This window comes from Anser cygnoides, chromosome 7 (assembly GCF_040182565.1).
Source record: "Anser cygnoides isolate HZ-2024a breed goose chromosome 7, Taihu_goose_T2T_genome, whole genome shotgun sequence".
In the NCBI taxonomy this organism is placed as follows: domain Eukaryota; kingdom Metazoa; phylum Chordata; class Aves; order Anseriformes; family Anatidae; genus Anser; species Anser cygnoides.
The window spans coordinates 2,845,665-2,865,690 of record NC_089879.1 but is presented as its reverse complement, the minus strand read 5'-3'; the positions used below and the strand labels follow the sequence as shown (position 1 = coordinate 2,865,690).

At 39.0% G+C, this 20,026-nt stretch overlaps 1 protein-coding gene and 1 long non-coding RNA gene across 4 annotated transcripts in view; one reads left to right on the top strand and one right to left on the bottom strand.

Annotated features, from left to right (window-relative positions):
* DOCK1 (dedicator of cytokinesis 1) overlaps positions 1 to 20,026 on the top strand; it is a 281,505-nt gene that overhangs the window by 229,236 nt on the left and 32,243 nt on the right. For all 3 annotated transcript variants that reach the window (XM_048057478.2, XM_048057474.2, XM_048057471.2), the window contains 7 exons: positions 7,102 to 7,191; positions 9,688 to 9,792; positions 13,353 to 13,494; positions 13,671 to 13,749; positions 14,026 to 14,110; positions 15,736 to 15,822; positions 19,298 to 19,474. In XM_048057478.2, coding sequence (XP_047913435.1) covers positions 7,102 to 7,191; positions 9,688 to 9,792; positions 13,353 to 13,494; positions 13,671 to 13,749; positions 14,026 to 14,110; positions 15,736 to 15,822; positions 19,298 to 19,474 — 765 coding nt within the window. The remainder of the gene's footprint in view (positions 1 to 7,101; positions 7,192 to 9,687; positions 9,793 to 13,352; positions 13,495 to 13,670; positions 13,750 to 14,025; positions 14,111 to 15,735; positions 15,823 to 19,297; positions 19,475 to 20,026) is intronic.
* Positions 1,999 to 5,752, bottom strand: LOC136791296 (uncharacterized). Its single transcript, XR_010832959.1, has 3 exons — positions 5,690 to 5,752; positions 5,387 to 5,595; positions 1,999 to 2,164 (listed from the first exon to the last, which is right to left on the bottom strand). It is a non-coding gene; the product is annotated as an uncharacterized lncRNA (long non-coding RNA).

The window sequence follows — 20,026 nt, the reverse complement described above, 5'->3', positions numbered from 1 at the left end:
ACGGCTCTAATGAGCTGTTTATATAAACAGCAGGCAAAATACCTGCTGCTTGCTTTTCAGCCTGTTCCACGCTACACAGCACGGCATCCACGCTTGAGAGACCTTTGTCAGACTGAATAACCATACTTAATTTTTTCAGACTTTACAACCAGAAATGAAAGAAATAGCAGTGAAAATTCTGTGTCTACTCCTTTTCCTCACAGTTAAACAACTGAATCTTCATTATTTAAAATTTATCGGTGGAGTGTGATACTGAAGGGACCACTGTGATCACTTATTTCTTTGCATAGCTCAGGTCATAGGATTCCTGCTTAATTTACTTTTGTGAGCAGAGGATTCATTTTCACAGCACTCTCCTCATTTACAGACATTTCCTCTCTCATTTTCTGGTCACCCAAGTTGGGGATAAATTTTTGTATCATTCAACAAAAAGGAAAAAAAAAAAACAATATACGAGTATATGCTGAGAATATGAAAATCTTAAATAAATTTTCAAATGGAAGGTTGCCATGGTAGAATTAAGGTAATCCTCTTAATTGTGGTGTTACAACATTAGGTTAAATGAAGTTCTTACTTTTACCTATGCAGTTCGCAAGTTTAGTCCAGGCTACTTTAATGGCCTAACTCCATGATCAGTAACACCTCTGAAACAGTATTTATGTAAACTAACCAATTTTTTTATTTTTTATTTTTTTAACCATAATTGTAAGCTGTGCTTCTGCCTGGCAGTTTCCTCTGTGTTGATCCTACTACTTTGCTTTCTCTTCCCATGAAGTTCAGAAGAGATGCCTGCAGAAGGTCCTTTTACCCCGGACAGCTTAGAACTACTTCCAGGCTTTTACAGAAGCTCGGTAGTTTGGTTTTAAAGTTGTGAGAACAGGCCTCTTTCACTCCAGCCTGCCAGGCTGACTTAAGAAGTAGCTGTGGTTAGAAGCACATAGTCTAGAGGAGATGGGGGAAAGGGATTTCTCAAAAGGCAATGCTTGGTTTTAAAAATTCGGCATTAGTTTGGAAAGGCTGATGTGTAGTTCAGCCTCTCAACAATCAAGATCCCATTCTCTTACCAGGGTAATTTCCCAAGGGGAAAGCACAAGGCACTTCTCAAGTGCAGAACACCCATGAAACTTGCTCCTTAAGTATTAACACTCAGGGTGAGGTGAATTCAGAGGAAGGCTTAATCTTCTGTATTCACCAGGCACAGAAACATACCACTTCTAGACCAGAAGTGCCTGAGAAATTCGTAATTTAATAGGACTGAATTGGAGCTTGCACTGAATGTCATTTGTCTGAGAACAAAATACTAGCCTTCGCCACAAGTATCCCTGTTATTTGTGGTTTGAGACCCTTGTCATAGCACTCATTTTGATTTCTGTTTTTTAATAGATTAGCATGCTTGCTTTCTTATTTTTCTTTGACTTTTGGTCTTGAACGCAGTCTTCTATAAAAATTCAGTATACCCTTAACATTCAGTGATTAACGCTGTCAGGTACAGTTTCTGTTCTTCAACATCTTGGATTTAATTCCTTATCAGTAATACTTGTCATTACCAAGCCCCTTCTTTCCAAAAGGAAAAGTTGCTACTTTTAAGTTTTCCTAGGACATATGTATATTTTTTCCTCTCTGCTGGTTTATTCTCCTTTACTGTTTTGCTCTTTCCAGTCTCATTTTCATCTCTCTTGGCTTTTGCCCTTAAAAGCTTTATCTTCACTCTTATCACGGCGGTCTAACCTATCCTTTGAACTGCTCTGAAGTGTTTGCTCTTTCTGTGTTTTCCTGAAGTCATGTAATTTTCAATAAAGCCCTTAATCCAGGGACTTTACTGAAAATTGCTAGGCTAGAGTATATCACAGTGAGAAGGAGAAGTAGAGGCAGTAATAAAGGGAAGAGGGAAAAGGGTGAATTTTTTTCTGTGTGGAGAGGTTGATGTTAGTCAATGCTAATGTACTTCTGATGCCAAGAAATACTCCGTTGTCGTTGACAAAGATAAGATTTCATTTTTAAACAGGCTTATATGGTCTCTGTAGCCATAAAGGAAGCAGCAGCTTTCTTATCCCTGCACGGCAAAATGTACGAACTGCAACGTTTCAGGTTTGCCAGTGGATGCCGCAGTCTATAAATCAGTAAATGTTTTCTACTGCTCCTTCATAAATTGAAAGTGTTGGTCCTGTAGAGAAAAAAAATAAATAAATGCACGCTGCTCACACTCATTTCCACTCCTCCACCCCTCCTGCCCCCTTACCACCTCAAAAAAAAAAAAAAAAAAAGCTTTTGCTGTCTTACTGGAGCCAAAAAACACAAAGTATTTGAAACGTCCCAGTAAGTGCAATGCTTTGCCTTTAAATGTCTTTTTTCCAGTTCGTAGGATGGCAATGAATGCCTTTTTCCATCTAACTAGATAGCGGTGAAATTCACCTCTTCGCAAAAAGTCAGTGCAAGGCTTGTGTCCAGCTTGTAGCCACTTCAGATCGATCGTAAACCCTTACAGAAAACTGTGAAGGAAAGGGCAGGCTTCAGAGCAAAGACACATTGCAACCACGTTCCAAAGGAATACAGCAAGTTGTTCGAAAGAGTTACCAAAATGGATATATCTTAGACCTGTTGAATGCTACGCTAGCAATGGAGAAATGCTGTTTTAATACCGTATTTAAAATGTTAAACCTTCGTGGTGGTTACTTCATGCCATCTAAAATGTAAACAGTGTTGGGAATGTCCCTCATACTTGAGAATATTGCATGATAGCGTACTACATTATTTCATTTTTACTGATGTTTAGCTTAGCAGGAGCTAAGAAGTATATTAAGATCCTCCTTTGCTGCTGTTACAGAACCTCAAAAACTAAATTGGATGCTGGACAACAAACAATCTGGACTTCAAAAATAAATTAAATAGCTCCTTCTCCCGTAAGAAGATCTCCTCTTGAATCCTCAAAGTCTTTCCCGTAAAAATTTGCTGCATGTGTCTGCGCTACTTAATTTAGGCTATACACATTTTTCGTACACCTTTAGTATAAAAGAAGTATTTTCCTTCCACTATCGTAAACCTCTCTCTCTGGTGCACTATCCAGATAAATTGTTTCTTGCGTTAATGAGTTGCACATCATACAAATCCTGTGTAGTAGCTCCCTGTACAGCTCATTCCTCCAGAAGACCTGCCATGTCCTGGGCAAAGCTGGGAAAACTTCCAATGCAGGAAATCTGTGAGGCAGCAGATGGGGAGTTATTGACCTTCAGGAGTGTAGATTTCATTTATCAGAATCCTTTGCCACAGCCATGCTGCCCTCACCTGAATAAATTTGCTCTGTACAAAACAGAGACTTTTTTCAGAGGGTGTTTTAAATGCACAGTTCCTGCTGCTGCTGTGACGTTGAGAAAAATACTGGATTTAGTTTTATTTTCAGCAACATTGCAGGTATTGTAGTCCAGCTGCAGAAACAATGGGGAGAAAAGCCAGTGGTTAATTGACTCATGGACCTCGGGAGTTCAGGGCACTTGACATTTTACAAATTGAGTCTTATAATACAACTCCTTGCCATTCCTTCGGAGGGTTGAGCTGGACAATTGGATTTCAGAATAGAGATGCTGGAGCAGAGTGGGGTTTTTAAGAGGCAGGAGCAACAAAAAGTAAGTCCTGTTCACTAAGACAAATTCCTTGGCTGGAGAGGTGCCAGTTCAGACACTGGCAAAAACTGAAAGAATCTTTTCCCACAGCTGGGCAGTTTTAGCATGCATCTGCCGTGGAATAGAAAGAGAGTGGGTTTACCTCTTAGCTATACCGGAAAGCATTCCATTAAAATAATGTGACAAAAGAGGTGTCGTGTAACTAGTAAACTAACTTTTAAAGATTTTTTAGAGTAATTCCGGTAGTTTAAGTCAGAAACAAATGTTGTTCATAATGCCCATTTTGTTTCCTATTCATCTCTGCTTACACATAAGGAAATGGTTATTAAAATGGAAGAACACGAGGATTGTGGGACTGCTGCACATATGCTGGAGATAAACTATATCATAATTAATTTGAGGATTCATTTTTTAGGCTCTCTGGTCTGTACCATTTATGAAACTCATTTCTCATGTTTGTGTTCAGTAATACAGACTCAGAGGGGTGTGATGGGGCTGGGGAGGCGCTTCCTGCTGAGTGCCATAGAAACACAGCCCCTGCTCTGGAGTGCTTGCAGTCTTGTCTGACAAGGATGGGGGGGAAAAAAAAAAAAGACAAAAATAAGATAGGTGCAATTAGTTTTGCATGCAGCATTAGGACCAAACCAGGGCTTTCAGTTGCCAAATGTGCTTTGGAAATGCGTTGCAAGGTCTGTGCTTATTCAGGATTCATTAAAAGAACTGAATGAGGTTGTTTACAATGTTCATGTAAATCTAAAATTATTTAGACTTCCATTTATTTCAAATCTCATTCAGCTACAAAGCTGTTTGCCTGAGATGATCTATAAATATTTTCACAATAGGAAATAGAGTAGAAGTGCTTCAGTTTTGGAGAGTGACTGGTTGAATCTGGAGCAAGCAGAACCAAGGCAAGGACAATGATGGTAACACTTTTCTTTGAAGTGAAAACGTGCAGAAGTAGTTATGGATGACTGAAGTTAAGAAGACAGCATTCAGAATGAAGAAAGGTTAAGTGGTTTTGAAAGGTTTCACTTGCTGACTTACCTACCAACCAAATATTAGTTTAGTTTCTATAAATTGGTAGTGTGTTGCTCCTCTGAGTCAAAATTAGCCCAGTCTAGCATGTGAGATCGTACTCACTCCATTGTCTGTAAATATGCCTGTACTATTTAGCTCATGGTAATTTTTGTTTAGAGATAAAAATACGCTCCGTATCATCATTCTGCATTAGATATAAAGCAGGGATAAAAACATTGTGAGCTTGCCATTTGTAAAACTTGCGTTGCAGAGTGTAGGAACTGCCTCGTGATTTCCTGCAGATGTGGGTCCCTCATTATGGTGATTGTAATCAGTCATTCCAATGTGGCTTTCGTCTTCAAGGCACTTTACAAACATTAGGTAACTTGTGCTTATTCCAGTCCTCTTCCTTAGATAAACAATACTATGTAAGTTGTTGTAGAAATGACAAAAATCAGAGAAGGGGTTAAATATTGTGTGAATCGCAAGGCTGAGTTTATCACTGCTCAGTCCCTGCTTGCCCAGACATCCCATCTGAGGGAAGATGTCTGTTTTTTTTCTTCAGGATTCAAAAACTTCTTTCCAGACAACTTCTTGTGAGGATTCTGGCTTGTATTTCTCCTGTACTTTGAGAGCCTGCCATGTCCCATACCTGTTGTTCCTGTTACTACCTAGAGCTTCCTTTCGAAGCTCCTCATCTCTGCCATCAGCAGCTCTTCGGGCTGCTTCTTTCCATCCCTTCCCTCTCTTACCCTGCTGGGGCAGGTTTTCAGTCCAGCCTCTGGTTTGCAGGACACGTGCCTCCCTGTGAGAGTTGGCTCCTTCTTTTCCAGCGAGGGGCAGGGAGGAAGAGCAAACGTTGGGGCCTACTCCACGTCTCGCTTTTGCGGCAGCGGCCTGTTACTCCTGGTGGAAGACTTAGCTGAGCGTTCAGCCTGCCTGGTCTCCAAATTGCCACTTCCTAGGGGAAAAATAAATAAATAAATAAATAAATACACACACTGTATCTCCCAGTCTGGGGTTTGTGCCACAAGATCAGGAGGAGCTGCGGACACCTGAGCCAGCACGCAGCAGGCGGTGCTGGCAGTGCGCAGCAGCTCCGTGCATCTTGTCCGTTTGCAGGGGTTTGCTCTTAGTTTTAAAGTCTCAGCATCTGTAGAACTAAGGCACTTTCAGGAAAAAGTTTTATATTTTTTTCTGAGTCTTCCTGAAATACTAATAAATGCAATTTCAACTTGCAGATCAGAAGGCAAATAAAATTCACCAGTGTTTGTTTGGGGCTTTGAGCGATGGGAGGATTCCTTTCGTCGGTGTGTTTTGGGGTGGTTTTGGTTAACAGTGGTTTTGTGGGGGTAAGCCGTTTCTCCTTGGTGCGGTGAGTTAAAGCAGACAGGACAGATGCAGGAGTGTGTCCCGTGTGAAGGTTTCCCCAGCAGTGCCATGTCCCTCCTCTGTCCCCAGCACCCGGCTCCCGTCATCGCCGGGAGGTTGTGGGGCTCCCTCCGAAACTCTTCCTCCGGTGCGGCAGACGTCCTTGGGAGCAGTGGGAAGGAAACATTTCGGCCCTTTGGCTCAATCCTCTTTCATCCCACTGCACTGTGGAGCTGTGGCTGTCTCCATGTTTCAGCAGGGCAAGGAACATGTGGCCTGGTGCTGAGAGGAGCATAGGTGATGTGGACAGGGATGTAAATTAAGACAAAGGGTAATATGGGGCAGATTGATTTATGACTCGTTCCAATTCTCTTTTTTTTTTTTTTTATAAAGTGAGGCCAGCCAAATTTCAACAGCAAGGCAGATTATCAGGTTTGATCTCAGGTATCCTGGTGTGCTAATTTAAGCATTTTGGGGGGGTTGAATTGTTCTTTACATTTACAGTAGAAAAAATTAAAAATACACATTTAAAAGCATTCTTGCTACTGCTCATTAAGATTGTTGGCTTCTGAAGAGCTGAAGGATATTGTTAAATTAGTTTGGGTCAGTTGAGGCGGTTGCTGAATTTCATGGTTGAAGAATAAGGGAAGGAAAAGAACCAATGGAAATATGATGAATAATTGTTCAAAGCAATATCTGCAAATTGCCTCTCCTGTCTAATATAGATTATAGATATTAGAGGGAGAGAGAGGTGATTATGAACTATAATCGACCAACAACATTTCTCAGAAGCCCGAGGTTCTGGGTGGCTTTGTGGGCAGGCCATGTTTACTCATTACTGGGTATCTAGTTGGGCTAGCAGGAATCATTTTATTTCTGAAGTAATAGGAACATTTTACTTGATTTGCATTAAAGAGAGACATATGGGTAATGTTGTCAAAGCTATTTGGTACGTCTGATGCACAGTGTTTTCGAGCATGTGACACAATGCATTGTGTTGTGTTTTATTAAGATTTATTTTATTCCAATTTCCTTGCTTAACCAAGGTATGTAATTCAGGTTTTTTGTTGTTTTGTGATTTATTTTTTTCCGACAGATGTGGGAAGAGGCCATTGCCTTGGGTAAAGAACTTGCAGAACAGTATGAAAATGAAATGTTTGATTATGAACAACTCAGTGAACTGCTGGTAGGTTTTTTAAATAACATAGACATATTTTCCAGAAGGTAATTTCTAAGTATTTAAAATAATATTGAAAATCTTTCTTGTCAAATGCCAAGATGGATGCCTGCTCTGGCTTTTTTAGACAAATGTTGATTATCTGGCTACTACTGGCCTGAAAAAGGCTTTTATTATTATTTTTTATCTGAAAGAGAAATGTTGCGGTCATGTTAAGCTGATTTATCTGTAGTATAAAAGGAAATTTGGAATTTAAATATAAATAGGAACATGAAAAAATCTCCTTTCTAGTTCAAGTGTCTTTCCACATTAACGTTCCTTTTTTTAGGTATGAATAATCCACAAGCATTCATGTCTACAGTCAGTTATTTTTGCCCTGACACTACCCATTCATTATGCCTGCACCATTTTTCTCATGCTCTTCTCCAACAAGATAAATGGCAGCTGTCACTTTCCCTCCTAACTTCCCAGCCATTTTCACAGGAGTTGGTAGACGTTTCCAGTTAGGTTCAGAAAATTCTTGATTTTCAGATTTTTGATACATTTTTCCTTTGCACTCAGCAGAGTACATTGTCCTTAATTTCTTTTAATTGTGTTTTGGTTTTATCCCAGTCTGCCTAAGGTGCCGTTGCACCCTCTCTCTCTGCTGACACCAGCCCTCAGTTTGAGACTGGCTAGGAGCCATCTCCCCAGGAGCATCTCCTGAGGACAAAAGAGTGAAGCCAAATACCACTCTTCTTAATTTTATGGTTGCTTCAGTCCTTTACGTGTTTTTCACTTTCGAGCAGTCCATCATTCTGTCCTCCAGCTCTCCAGAGATGAATTTGTTTCCATTTTTTCTGTGTTTCTGTGTCTTTTTAACTATTTTTAGTGCCAAGCTGATTGTAGTTGTCTGTCTAGCAGATCTGGAGCCTGTTCCTGCATGCTTTTTACTCCAGGGGCTAAAGGCTATAAGTAGAGAGCATTTCTTAGGCAGTGTCGTAGGCAAGACGTATCCTCCTCAGCCTGCTGCCTGCGCTGCGGTCCATGGGGCTGTATTCAACAGAAAATATTCTGCGTAATATCAAAGGTAGAGATTGCTCCTGAGCTAGAAATGATTCTCTTGCATCAGGTACAATCATTCACCAGTAGATAACTACTCTGAGACCCTTGTTTTTAATTCTCTGTTTCCTTCCTTTATGCTTGCGCACAGGAACATGAACAGCTTTTGTCACGAAGGTGCCCACACTTTACTTTATCATACTTCATCCGTTTTTTGCAGCAGAAGTTTGAATTTGCACTTTGTACCTTGTAGCTGATGGTCAAAAACACTGAGTTACATGTCTGTTGCCGTTTCTCTCCCAGAGCAACCATGTCGTAGCTTACATTAAGGGACATAATTTCAGGAGAAGCAGTGATATAAACTGGGTATGGTTCTGTCTGCATATCGGAATGAAGTTTCCCTCCTCTTGTATTAGGGGAAATCCAGAACTGCTCACTTCTCAGGTCAAACAACTGAATTTATCTGCTATTTTTTTTAATAATTTTATCTGTTAGGAATTCATCCCTGATAAGGGAAAGATGAAAATTCAAGCTGCAGTATGAGTCACGTCTTGCATACCTGATAGGCATTTCTTATTGGTGCTACTGAATAACCTTAGCAAGCAAGTTTTGTGGTTTTGATTTTTTTTCCCACAATAAAAATTAAAAGGGATTTTTTGTTTCCTTCTGTTATCCCTATTGTCTCTTTTGTTCAAGCAATATTAAATATTAGATTCTAAGACAATTCACAAATGACAAAATAGTTTTGCTGCAGCTGAACTGAGAAGTATATGGCAGATCTGGGTCTTTGTAGTCTTCTTGCCATTTACTGTTATCTGTCATATGGGAGCAGTAAAAAACCTCTCTGAAAATCCAAATTCATTCTCTTATCAAAAGTAATAGACTAAAAATAAGCTAATGAACAGATCGTCTAATGCTGCACATTTGTTATTATTTCATCATTTGAGATAAAGAAGGATTCCACTTGGAAAGCAGATGGTGTCTGACATGCATGTGTTTATTCCAAAAGTTATATTTTTCTTCAATTCTCAACCGTGTGCTTTCCATATGCAAATAAATAGTTGTAAATATGGAAAAGAAATAGTAGAAAAACGTAATGATATGTAACATCTGAAAACTGAGAAGTCAGCACCATCAAGAACTAGCTTTAGCAGTGTGCACGTCACTATTTTGGTGTTTCAGCATCAGCAGTGTTGCAACCACAAATTCAGGTTGCCTTGATGACCTTCATCCAAATTCCATTATTAGTTGTGGAATAGGGAGATACAGTAAGATAAGCTTAAAAGCACTGGGTATGGGATCCTGTATCTCAAAATATTAAGCTGTATCTGATTTAAAAAAAAAAAATGAAGAAAAAGGGGCAAGTGAGACTTTTATGTGGTTAAGTTAGAGCTATATATAAAAGATTTATAGACAGTTTGCTTAAAGTTTAGTTCATTAACATTCCTCCTGTTTATTTTGCAGAGAAAGCAAGCCCAGTTCTATGAAAACATTGTGAAAGTGATAAGACCAAAACCAGATTATTTTGCTGTTGGATACTACGGCCAGGGATTTCCGACATTCATAAGAGTAAGTGTCCACCTTTTTCCACAGGCTGTAGCCTGGTTTCTTGATTCGGAAATTTCACTCTCTTGTGGTGACAGTACATTAGTGTATGTCAGCGTGTTATTTGCTGTCTACCTAATGTTGGCAGTTGTTTTTTAGCTCTATAAAACAATCATCAGTTCTTCATTCTCAATTTCCAATAGGGAATTGTAGAATTTTAGTAGAGAAGCTTTTTCTTCCAAAATACCCAGTAGGTCTTAAGGGTTTGTATCACTGGTAATGAAGATTTATTACCCAATCCATAAATCGGGGTAAAAATCAGCACCACCAGAAACAGTGACATTTTTGCCTGACAGGTATTTGTACACAGCAGAGAAGCCAAACAGATGTGATTGTGTTTTCATGGGAGTGCATTTTCCAGCATAGTCAAGAAAATGAATTTGATATCAAAAGTGTGTGTGTGTGATACCTTTAAATGCAGTCTTTTATCATTAATTTTCATTAGCATAGTCAATTTACAACATACGTCACTTAGTTGGTGCTGGTGACGCAAGTCTAATAACATTTTAAGTTTTTTTCCACCGATGCCAGGATTGTTATGGAGTTGAACTAGCATTTAAATAAGGATGGGGAGTTAACACATCTGAATTGCAACTCTGTCATGAGTATCTGGGCGCTGGCATTTGCCAGTCCGTGACATGGAAATAACACATTAGCTATTTAGCCGCTCTGCTGCTCATATCTATCTAAAGAGCTCAGGATTTTCAGTTCGGAGAGAGTCTGTCTCCAAACCCCTGCGGAATGCTTCCAGTAGATTTAAGGCGGTTCAAGAAACAGAAGAAAAAGATTACTTATGCTCCAGGGTAGACAGAGAGATGCAGTCGCAGGCCAGGGGCTGGTGGTAGGTTTCCTCCTGAAAGTGCACGTTGAAGAGATGAGTTCCTAATTATAACTGCATGGTTCTATGTCAACTCACTCCAAAGATGCCGTAGTAAATACCAGCAGCAAACCCAAGCCCATGCTGAAGCCTGGCTTACTAGGTAAATCCAATGAATTGTGATTAAGCTGGTTTTGTCAGCATTTGTGTGGTCAGTATTGTGTATTAAAGGTGCATGTAAAATACACACGTATGGTGCATTAAAAGTAAAGAAGTACAGGCTGATTTCATTAAAAGGTTGTCTTAGAGTGGTTCTTCCTCACAGAAATCTTAAGATCGGGTACCCAGACCAAAGCTTAAGAAGTATTTGGGGAAGGAAAAGGCTTTCAAAAATCCCAAGAAGTAAAACATTTACTTTGAGTAATCAGGTCGTCGTTTGGCAAAAGCCTCCTTTCCCACCGAATACCTAAAGATCTTGTGAAGAAATAAAAATTCTTGAATCGTCCCAAGAAGCTGTAGAAGCATGTGGCTTTTTGTGTGCCCTGGCTCTCTGTAATGCAGGTATGCTTGTACCATGTGTGCATCCTGCAAAGTGCCACAAATTATTGGTTCTTTGCAGCTGAAAGCAAGCTACCCCAGGCAGTTTCTGCCAGGCTGGGACTGAACTTTCCAGCATCCATTGTGTGCAGACCATCAAACAAAACTGGGAGATGAGCTCTTGTGTGTTAGCCCACTGCTTGGTCTCCAAATTACAGCTGGGCGACCTTTGCCAAAGTGACTTTGAGCTCCCAGGAAAGCGGCAGGCTCATCAGCACCCAGAGCTGCCCTGGGGCGTCTGCAGTGCCGTTCTGCAAGCTGGCACAGCCGTATGGTAGTGACAGACGCACGTGCATGGTGCTGCGCGAGCTGCTCTGGGTCCTGGATCAAGACTGATGCTAAGGAGATGTGATGTGGAAAAAACAAGAGCTACTGTGGTGTCGGGAGTACACGTAGAGTAATGTACGTTATAGCATCTTTTATCAAGTCTCAGGCAATAAAAACGTTTGCGGTACGTTAAGTAAGAAAAACGTTAATAAGAAATTTTAAAAACGTTTATTAGTCTCTTAGGTTTTACCAGACAAAAAGCATTCATTACCTGGGAAGAAGGAGTCACTATTAAGATTGACTGACCTGCGGAAAATGATTGAATCAATACTTTATGATATTCCTCTAGAGAAGGCTTGCATCAACAGGCGTCTCCAGAATGAGGAGTGTACAATAAAGTCGGGGATACCTTTGCAGAGGGGCTTGAGGCTGTGGGGAAATTTGGTGTGCCCCAGGCAACACCCAGCAACTTGGGGCACGTTTCAGCGGTGCGGCAGTGGGGTGGTTAGTGTCAGCCCCTAGCTCCATGATGCGTGTACATGTGCAGCGAGCAGAGCGTGATTTTCCAGTCGAAGCACCACATTAAACTCCGCGGTCACAGCGATGCGATGCGGAGTTGTGTTACGCTGCTGTATGAATATTGGGCTGCTTTTTCTCTTCACAACTGAGTGATTGGTTTGTAAGCGCAAGAGAACACTTTGCATGCCTCACAAAAGGCATGCGAATTGGTCAGTGTGATAAACGAGCAATAAAATGCCGAAAATTTGCATATTAAGAGCCTTGCTGACTGAGACAATTCAAAATACAAGCTTGTTCTTCTATTGTGATTTTCCCTGTGAATTACAGGTATATATACACTTCTCTAGACATAGAGAGTATGCTTTGATCTACCCCGAGTGTCAAAAGGCAGCAGTGCAGAACTAAGCCCTATTGGACAATTGTAAATTACTCTGGTTCTCTCCCCCTAGTTGTAACACCCTTCTCCTAGTCAGTGCTGAATAATTCTTTCACCAAGCGTTCATTCCGAAATGAGTAATGAGGTTAAGCACATTCAGATGTGTTGTGCTTATACCAAAAATTCCTTCAGTGTGTTTGATCAGTTAACAATATGCAAGCTGCCTTTTACATCCTCCTTTAGAATTTAATGCGTAGGTTCAGTACATAAATGGAATGTATGAAGGATATCTGAATTTTCTTTATTATTAAAAGGAATACTGTATATATTTAATAATTTTAAAATTACTCCATGTGCAGACAACTGTGCAATGGCAAAAATCTAATAGGCTAATGTGAAGTCTAGGTTGCCTCAGTCATTTTAAAAGAGGATTTTGGATCTTGCTACTAAAATGGCATTATTTTGTGTTTATATTTTCCTCTGCTACTCTTGCTCGCTTGCATCAATATCTTTTAATAAATGTTTACCTATAAAAAATGTAATTCTGTAGTTTCCTGCCAATCCCCCATTAACAGTGGAAGATGGATGAGAAGAATTACAGAGGGAGATCTTGGATTTGATGGACATAATTTGTCTTGATACATTTTCAGCGGGCACTTATTTTATAGGTCCTTGCAATTATGTCTTTAGGTCCCATTAAATTCAGCGTGGTTTATACGTAAGCCTAAAAGTAAGCATATGCTTAAGGGTCTCAGTACTGAATTGAAGTTAAGGAAAGACATCTGTGCTTTATTGAATTGGTGTAAAATACTTGTAAACTCTCAATTATATCCTAATGTTAGGAATGTTACGTATCTCACTGACCAGTGCTCGAGTCAACGCTTCTGAGATCCTGGTTCGTTACTGGGAGCACTGGTCTAAGGATTTCACCTCTCGATTTGTTTCCAGAACAAAGTCTTCATTTACCGGGGAAAGGAGTACGAACGCCGTGAAGACTTTGAAGCAAGGTTATTAACTCAGTTTCCAAATGCAGAAAAAATGAAAACAACATCTCCACCAGGCGACGACATTAAAAACTCCTCTGGCCAGTGTATCCTTGGGTTGTGCAGCAGCTCCTGCAGATGGACTATCTGTGGGCAGTGTGAGCGGCCGGCTGTTGCTCTGTTGGTGTAACACGTTAATTCTGTTCTTTTACCTATGTTCCCATGGAAATGCCTGTTGTGCCTAATGGAAGTCCTCTTTTCAGTTCTTAACCCCTGTATTCAGATATCCAGTGCTTTACTGTAAAGCCGAAGCTTGATTTACCATCTAAATTTCACAGACCAGTGTCAGAACAAATCGTGAGGTGAGTTTTGGTCATATTTCCAAGCTTATCAGTCTCCTTTGTAACACTTAAACTAGTTCTTCCTGTTGTATTATGAATATGTACATAGCCGAGGAGCGTAGTAAATGGGAGGGCATTTCATGGTTATTCTTAATATTAGCATAGATTCTGTCTAACCCACTGGAAAACAATGATGCTGTGTTTTATACTTACACGTAAGTCTTTTTCTAGTAGTGTTTAGCAGCAATTCCTAAACAGATAGCATTTGGTTTTGATCACGCTTTTCCCTTTCTTCAGTTTCTATAGGGTGAATGAAGTCCAGCGGTTTGAGTATTCACGGCCTGTTCGAAAAGGAGAGAAAAACCCAGACAATGAATTTGCGGTAAAAAAAATTATCTACTTTGGGGAGTTTGCTTGTTTATTTCCATCCATTTTGATAATTTGAAATATTCATTATGATTTGGTTATTTAAATATATGTTCTAGGCTTAAATGTGATTATTTCTCATAGAAGTTAAGTAATAAAAAAAAGTTCTATTTTAAACCAATAGAAATAACAGACAGAGCTGTATTAAGTTTGTTAAAAACTATTTTGAGACAGAAGCTTAAAATCGTTACACCTGATAAGATAGATGTCTCTTGCCAAAACTTGTCTTGATCTGAAGATGCTAGTCAGGCATCTTCTAAAAATGATCTTTTTGCAGCCATGCATTTTTTTTTTTTTTTTTTTTTTTTTTTTTTTTACAAAACCATGTATTCCATCTAATGGTCAATAAAACTCCCTTTGAGCACAGCTTGTATTCATCAGGATGTTTAGAACAGGCTACACCAATTTGATTGCCCCTTTTTTATAGACACCAATTTATTTGCAGTTCTAGTAGATGCAGTTAATAATAAAGTAGTAGAAGCAGCAATTAAGAAATGATACATTAATTTATTATTTTAAGCAAAGAATGTCGTTTTCTGTAAGTAACGGGCTCTAATCTAATTTTTGTGCTCATAAATGCTGAGTATTTGGATCCCTACAACTAAGACTGAACATTCATCCAGAGACTACTTCAATGTCTCTAGCCTCTTTTGCTGGCTGCTTTATCAAAAATCGGTGATTTCATCATCTGTGTGGGTTTAGCTAAGTAGTAAGTAAGAAACCCTCCTTTTCTAAAGATGATGCTAGACCAGAGTGCCACAGTTTACAATACATGTTGAGTAGTCATAAAAATTCAAGTGTATCAAACTCACTCTGAAAGCTCCTCTTCTGTTAATGGAAGATGGAGGAAACAGTTCCATTTTTAAAAAGCCTCACACGTACTGGTATGTTTGGCATCGGTTAAGAACCAAATATGCACATGTGAAGGGAGACAGGTTAAATTAAAATATCCTTAATTTTAAACCGGTGAGGAGATGTTACAGTAAAGTCATTGAAGGTTTCAGCTTGGTTGGATGAAATCACAGAACTGCACATTCAGGTTGGGACCTACAGGACCAGAGGGGACCTTGGAAGGGCTCGGGTCCGACCCTGCCCCATGCAGGGCCAGCTCTGGATCAGCCCCAGCAGCTCGGGGCTTTACCCCAGTGGCTCTTGAAACCTCCCAGGACAGGGAGTGCACAGCCTTTCTGGGGAACCTGTCCCTCTGCTCCACTGTTCTCCTGGGCAAGAGCTTTCCTTGCTCAAGGTGATGTGGTTTCATGGAGGATGGCCCTCAAACACCTTGGAAGGTATGCAGGAAAAATGACAGCATGGTCAGGTAGATGTTTAATATAATGTTCTCCTTTTGTTAAGAGAGCAGGGCTTTTTTTCTACTAAACCATGTATCAGTGTCACGGTGCCAAAGCAGCCACAAATCTGAATCAGTGCTGTTCCATCATCTCCCCAAGCAGACTCCATCTGAAATTTTCCTCTGGCTTCATAATGTCTGTCAGATGGCAGTTCCTTTGCCTGATGATGTTTTAAGGCTTTCTTTAGATAACAGCTATCAACCTGATAGTGTGGTTTGTGTTATATTTGCAGAATATGTGGATTGAGAGAACCATCTATGTGACAGCATACAAATTACCAGGGATTCTGAGGTGGTTTGAAGTCAAATCAGTTTTCATGGTAAGATCAATTTGGCTTTATTGAGATTACATAACAGAATGGGGCTCTTATACAGCCAGGGAGAATTTATTTTTCTGTATGACCGTGCTTCTGTGAACAAGTAATCAATGTGACTGTATCTGACGTGCTAAGACAAGGGGAACGTGCTTGCTGAGGATGCTGATTATTGACTAAGGGTGACTAAAGTAATACTTTTCCACTCCTGATACGAGAGAAACACATGCCGAACCTTCCAGACCTTTAGGGCAAAGTCTGCTAAAGTACTTGAAGTACTTTTGTAAAGCATTCCAGCTTTCAGCAGGTGAGCCATTAAAGCCTGTGGCTTCAGCCAAGTGCCTAAATGAAGAGGGAAAAGAGGTGCTGTAGGAGAACTCTACTACATGGAAAGGAAACTAATTTGAATTTTGGAAATGAGAATTTGGGTATTTTTATTGTAATTTATTCAAAATATACCGTAAGTTGAATGCATTGTGTGTGTCTGCATTTCTTCTGTACTTATCATTCACAATTAAAGATTGTTTTTGTTTCGTTTCCATAGTTAGCTAAAATATACCCTAGCAACCCCACAAAGTAACTCAAAAATAGGCATTTCTCTGCTCTATCATTTAGACTGTTTAGATAAGACGTATCCATTAAGTGCCTTAAAGATTAAATTATTCTTACGCAGCTGTAATTTTTAAGTAGCAATAAAAACATTGTTACTGCAGTTTTTAATTCTCTCTTGTGAAGCGTATTTTTAAAGGAAAAGAACAATTTGCATATGATTAATTAAAACCTTTTTCATTGCTCCATTGAGGTTATGTTGGACAGTTGTATTTAGATGAACAGAAGTAATGCAGAAAATTACTATGGTATCTATAGTAACAGAATATGAATGTGATGTTTGACAGTAATAGGCAACTGAATAAAACACATTGAATTTTTAATGAATTTTGTATTTTCAGTATAATCCTGATCGAGAAGATTGTGTTTATCTTCGTCATTGCAAAAAGTGTTGTTTATAAAAGCTGGCAAATCTGATGAAAGTCTCTTTTCCTTACAAGTTAAGAGCGCAGCCTAACAGGCTGCTTTATGCAAGCAATTTGTATACATGCACCTTTAACGCCGTGCTTGTCATCGAAATGCGCATAAATCCTGAGAGAGTGCTTTCTATAAGCTTTTTGTAAGTAAGGATTATGTTAGTCACATAGTTGGAAAATGATACCAGAATGGAACTTAATAATATGTGGGAAGACAGCGAAGGATAACTTTTGACCCAGCTCTGGCGTAGTTACTACAAAATTGGTATTGACTTTCTTCAGGATTCCTGTCAGCTAAAATGCTAGAAGCGTGATCGCTAAGTTCACATGCCTGTAACGCTAAATTTTGATTAGGGATACAAATCTTATTGATGTTTAAGTAAGTTCAATGAATTTAAGTAGCTTTGCGCATTCATCTTTTATTGATGGAACTAGAATATCTTTAAAGAAAGAGGTGAGATCGTATCAGTGCTAAGAGTGAATTGAGTAATTTAATAAACACAGTGTGTTATGTTACGTAAACAATAGGAACATACATCATTTCCTTTAATCTATTTGTTGTTGCTGTTGTTTTTCAGTGATTTCTGAGAACTAGTACCTAAACCTGTTCTATGTGTTCATTATCTCTCAATGAATTCATTGTACGCGTTCATTATTCTCTGTCTGATTTGGTTTAGCTGGACACAAATAGTTGCAGGGAAAAAAATTGCTGAGGCCAGCCACTGAATTAGAAACTGGATTTTGAGTTATACTGAGTGAGTTTTAAAAAGCACAAGCACTAATCTCTACTTTTTTTGTTTAATTTTTAATATGTTCCAACACACCAGTATTATATTATTTTTTTCTTTGCCATAAATAGATTGTGTAGTGTCCAGAAAGCTACTTAGAACAAAGTTCATAGTTTACAAGAATAGATGTGTTTAATAGCTTTCAACAGGGTCCAAAGTACAGTAGCATACAGTAGTAGGGTGGGAACTGCAACTCTGCTTTTTAGTAGAGGGGAGGATTAATAAGAACAGGAAGATAAAGGAGACTGAGAAAGAGAGCCATGATTGCTGATACAGAAAAGTTTAAAAACTGTCAGTCTGCTCAGTGAGTGCTAATTTCTGTACATATTCAAGAGCTTTAAAAGCAATGGTTCATCAGCAAGTTGTACAGTTATAATCCCATTAATAAAAATGGCAGAATCCTAAATTTAGCATATGATGTTCGCAACGGTTCTTGCAGAATGAAATGCTGAATATGGCCATTTTCTCTGTCAACATTTCACTCGTAGCAAGTTCGGCTCTGAAAGGTGGTCAGCTTGTGAGCATCTCAGCCTGGTCTGGTCTGCAGCAGAGCAGAAGCATTCGGCTTGGTACCTGCCTTCCAGAATAATTCACCAGGCAGACTTTTTAAAATGCTAATTAAAACACCCTTGTAATCAGATGGCAGGTGTAAGAGTAACAACTAAAGAGATTTGATTATAAGTGGTTCTCAGAAACATGGTAAGCAACTGATAGCCAGGTAGAAGTGCTTCTTTGTTTACGTAGCATTTATGTAAATTAGTCCGTAATCAAATATACGCTTGCTTTTTCCTTGTAGGCCTCAATTAACCTTCGTTTTCTATTCCTGCCACATAATTTTTTTAATATAAGTAGACTATGACTTAAGGCTTCCAGTAAGGAATGTCTACGTTGTGGGTTGCTTGCTAATTAGTTCTTTTTAGCTCATTCACTAAATCTGCCTATTCTAGCAACATTTTAAATTTTTTAATAATTTTTTTTTTTTCTCAGTATGAGCAACTGTCATTCTGAAAGGCACAGTATCTGGTCATAAATACAGTTGGAGATAGCCAATTTCTGACTTCAGTTATCCAAGTTTGGAAGAAGAAAATGGGACCTCATGGGAAAAAAAAAGCACAGTAGATAGCATAGAAGCCATCTCTTCAAAATATTAAACTCCATTTCCTTGGACACATACCAAAATAATTACTGCAAAAATATCTTCTTGATTTTTGAGCGTCTTAGGATTACATTTTCCATCAGAAAATCCACATTAAGTTATCATTTCTTTCTTACTGTTACATTAAGCTGGATTCTTCTTTGTACTGCTAAAACTCACCGATCCATAATCTGTAATGTTCTCCGTAATCCTCCAAAAAACTCACACGATTCTTGTCAGAGCCTTGCTAAATGTTTTGCTCTGTTGTGCTTCTGAGATGTAACATGTACTGCAATAGTGAAATGCATTTAACTTTCTCTACAGTTACTGATTATTTTATCAGTTACCACAGTATATTGATGCCAAACATTTAAGTGTCTGAAACCACCCTTTCTGTTAATTATTGGTTAAAATATCTTTCGTTCTGAAATTCATGAAGTGTTTTTAAACATGGTGGTTTGGTGGACAGCCAGTTCCACGGCAGCTCAAGAACTCTGCTCCTTAATTAAAACATCCTTTTGTTTCTATTTTAGGTTGAAATTAGTCCACTGGAAAATGCAATAGAAACCATGCAACTAACAAATGATAAGATCAATAATATGGTTCAACAGCATTTAAATGATCCAAATCTACCCATTAACCCTCTCTCTATGCTACTTAATGGCATTGTGGATCCTGCAGTCATGGGAGGTTTCACAAACTATGAGAAGGTAACATAAAAATTAACTGTCCTGCAGTAATTCACCTCTTGCAACCTCTGAACATCTTCTTCGATGCCGCAGAACGTGTGTATGTGTTTGTGTATAAGACTATGTGAGTGTCCCCTAATGCATGCTCTGTAAAACGTTGCTTAAACTTACCTTTTTATGTATTTCTGGTATTTGTGGATAAGTTTTTGCCTTTTCAAACTTGAAGTAAAAGATTATATGCTTAGCAACAAGAGTACTTAACATAGGGATGTGGTAGGCGATTGCTTGCTAGAATTACAAACTGAGATTGATGACATTTCCAATGTGTGCTCTCATGCGCTTGGACGCAGACCCAAAGCAGGAATTTCTGAGTGAACTTCAGTGACCAAATAACTGATTGCAATTTTCTCCTTTGCTTTCAAATGCATGAGTTTTTTTAAGGATTAATCAAGTGCTAGAGACTTTCTGAGACAACAGTCAGTTGCAATATTTCTAAATAATCTTGACTGCATGTTACAACATTAGCTTTTAAAGTTATATGTGAGAAGATACTAACATTGGAAAACTATAAAC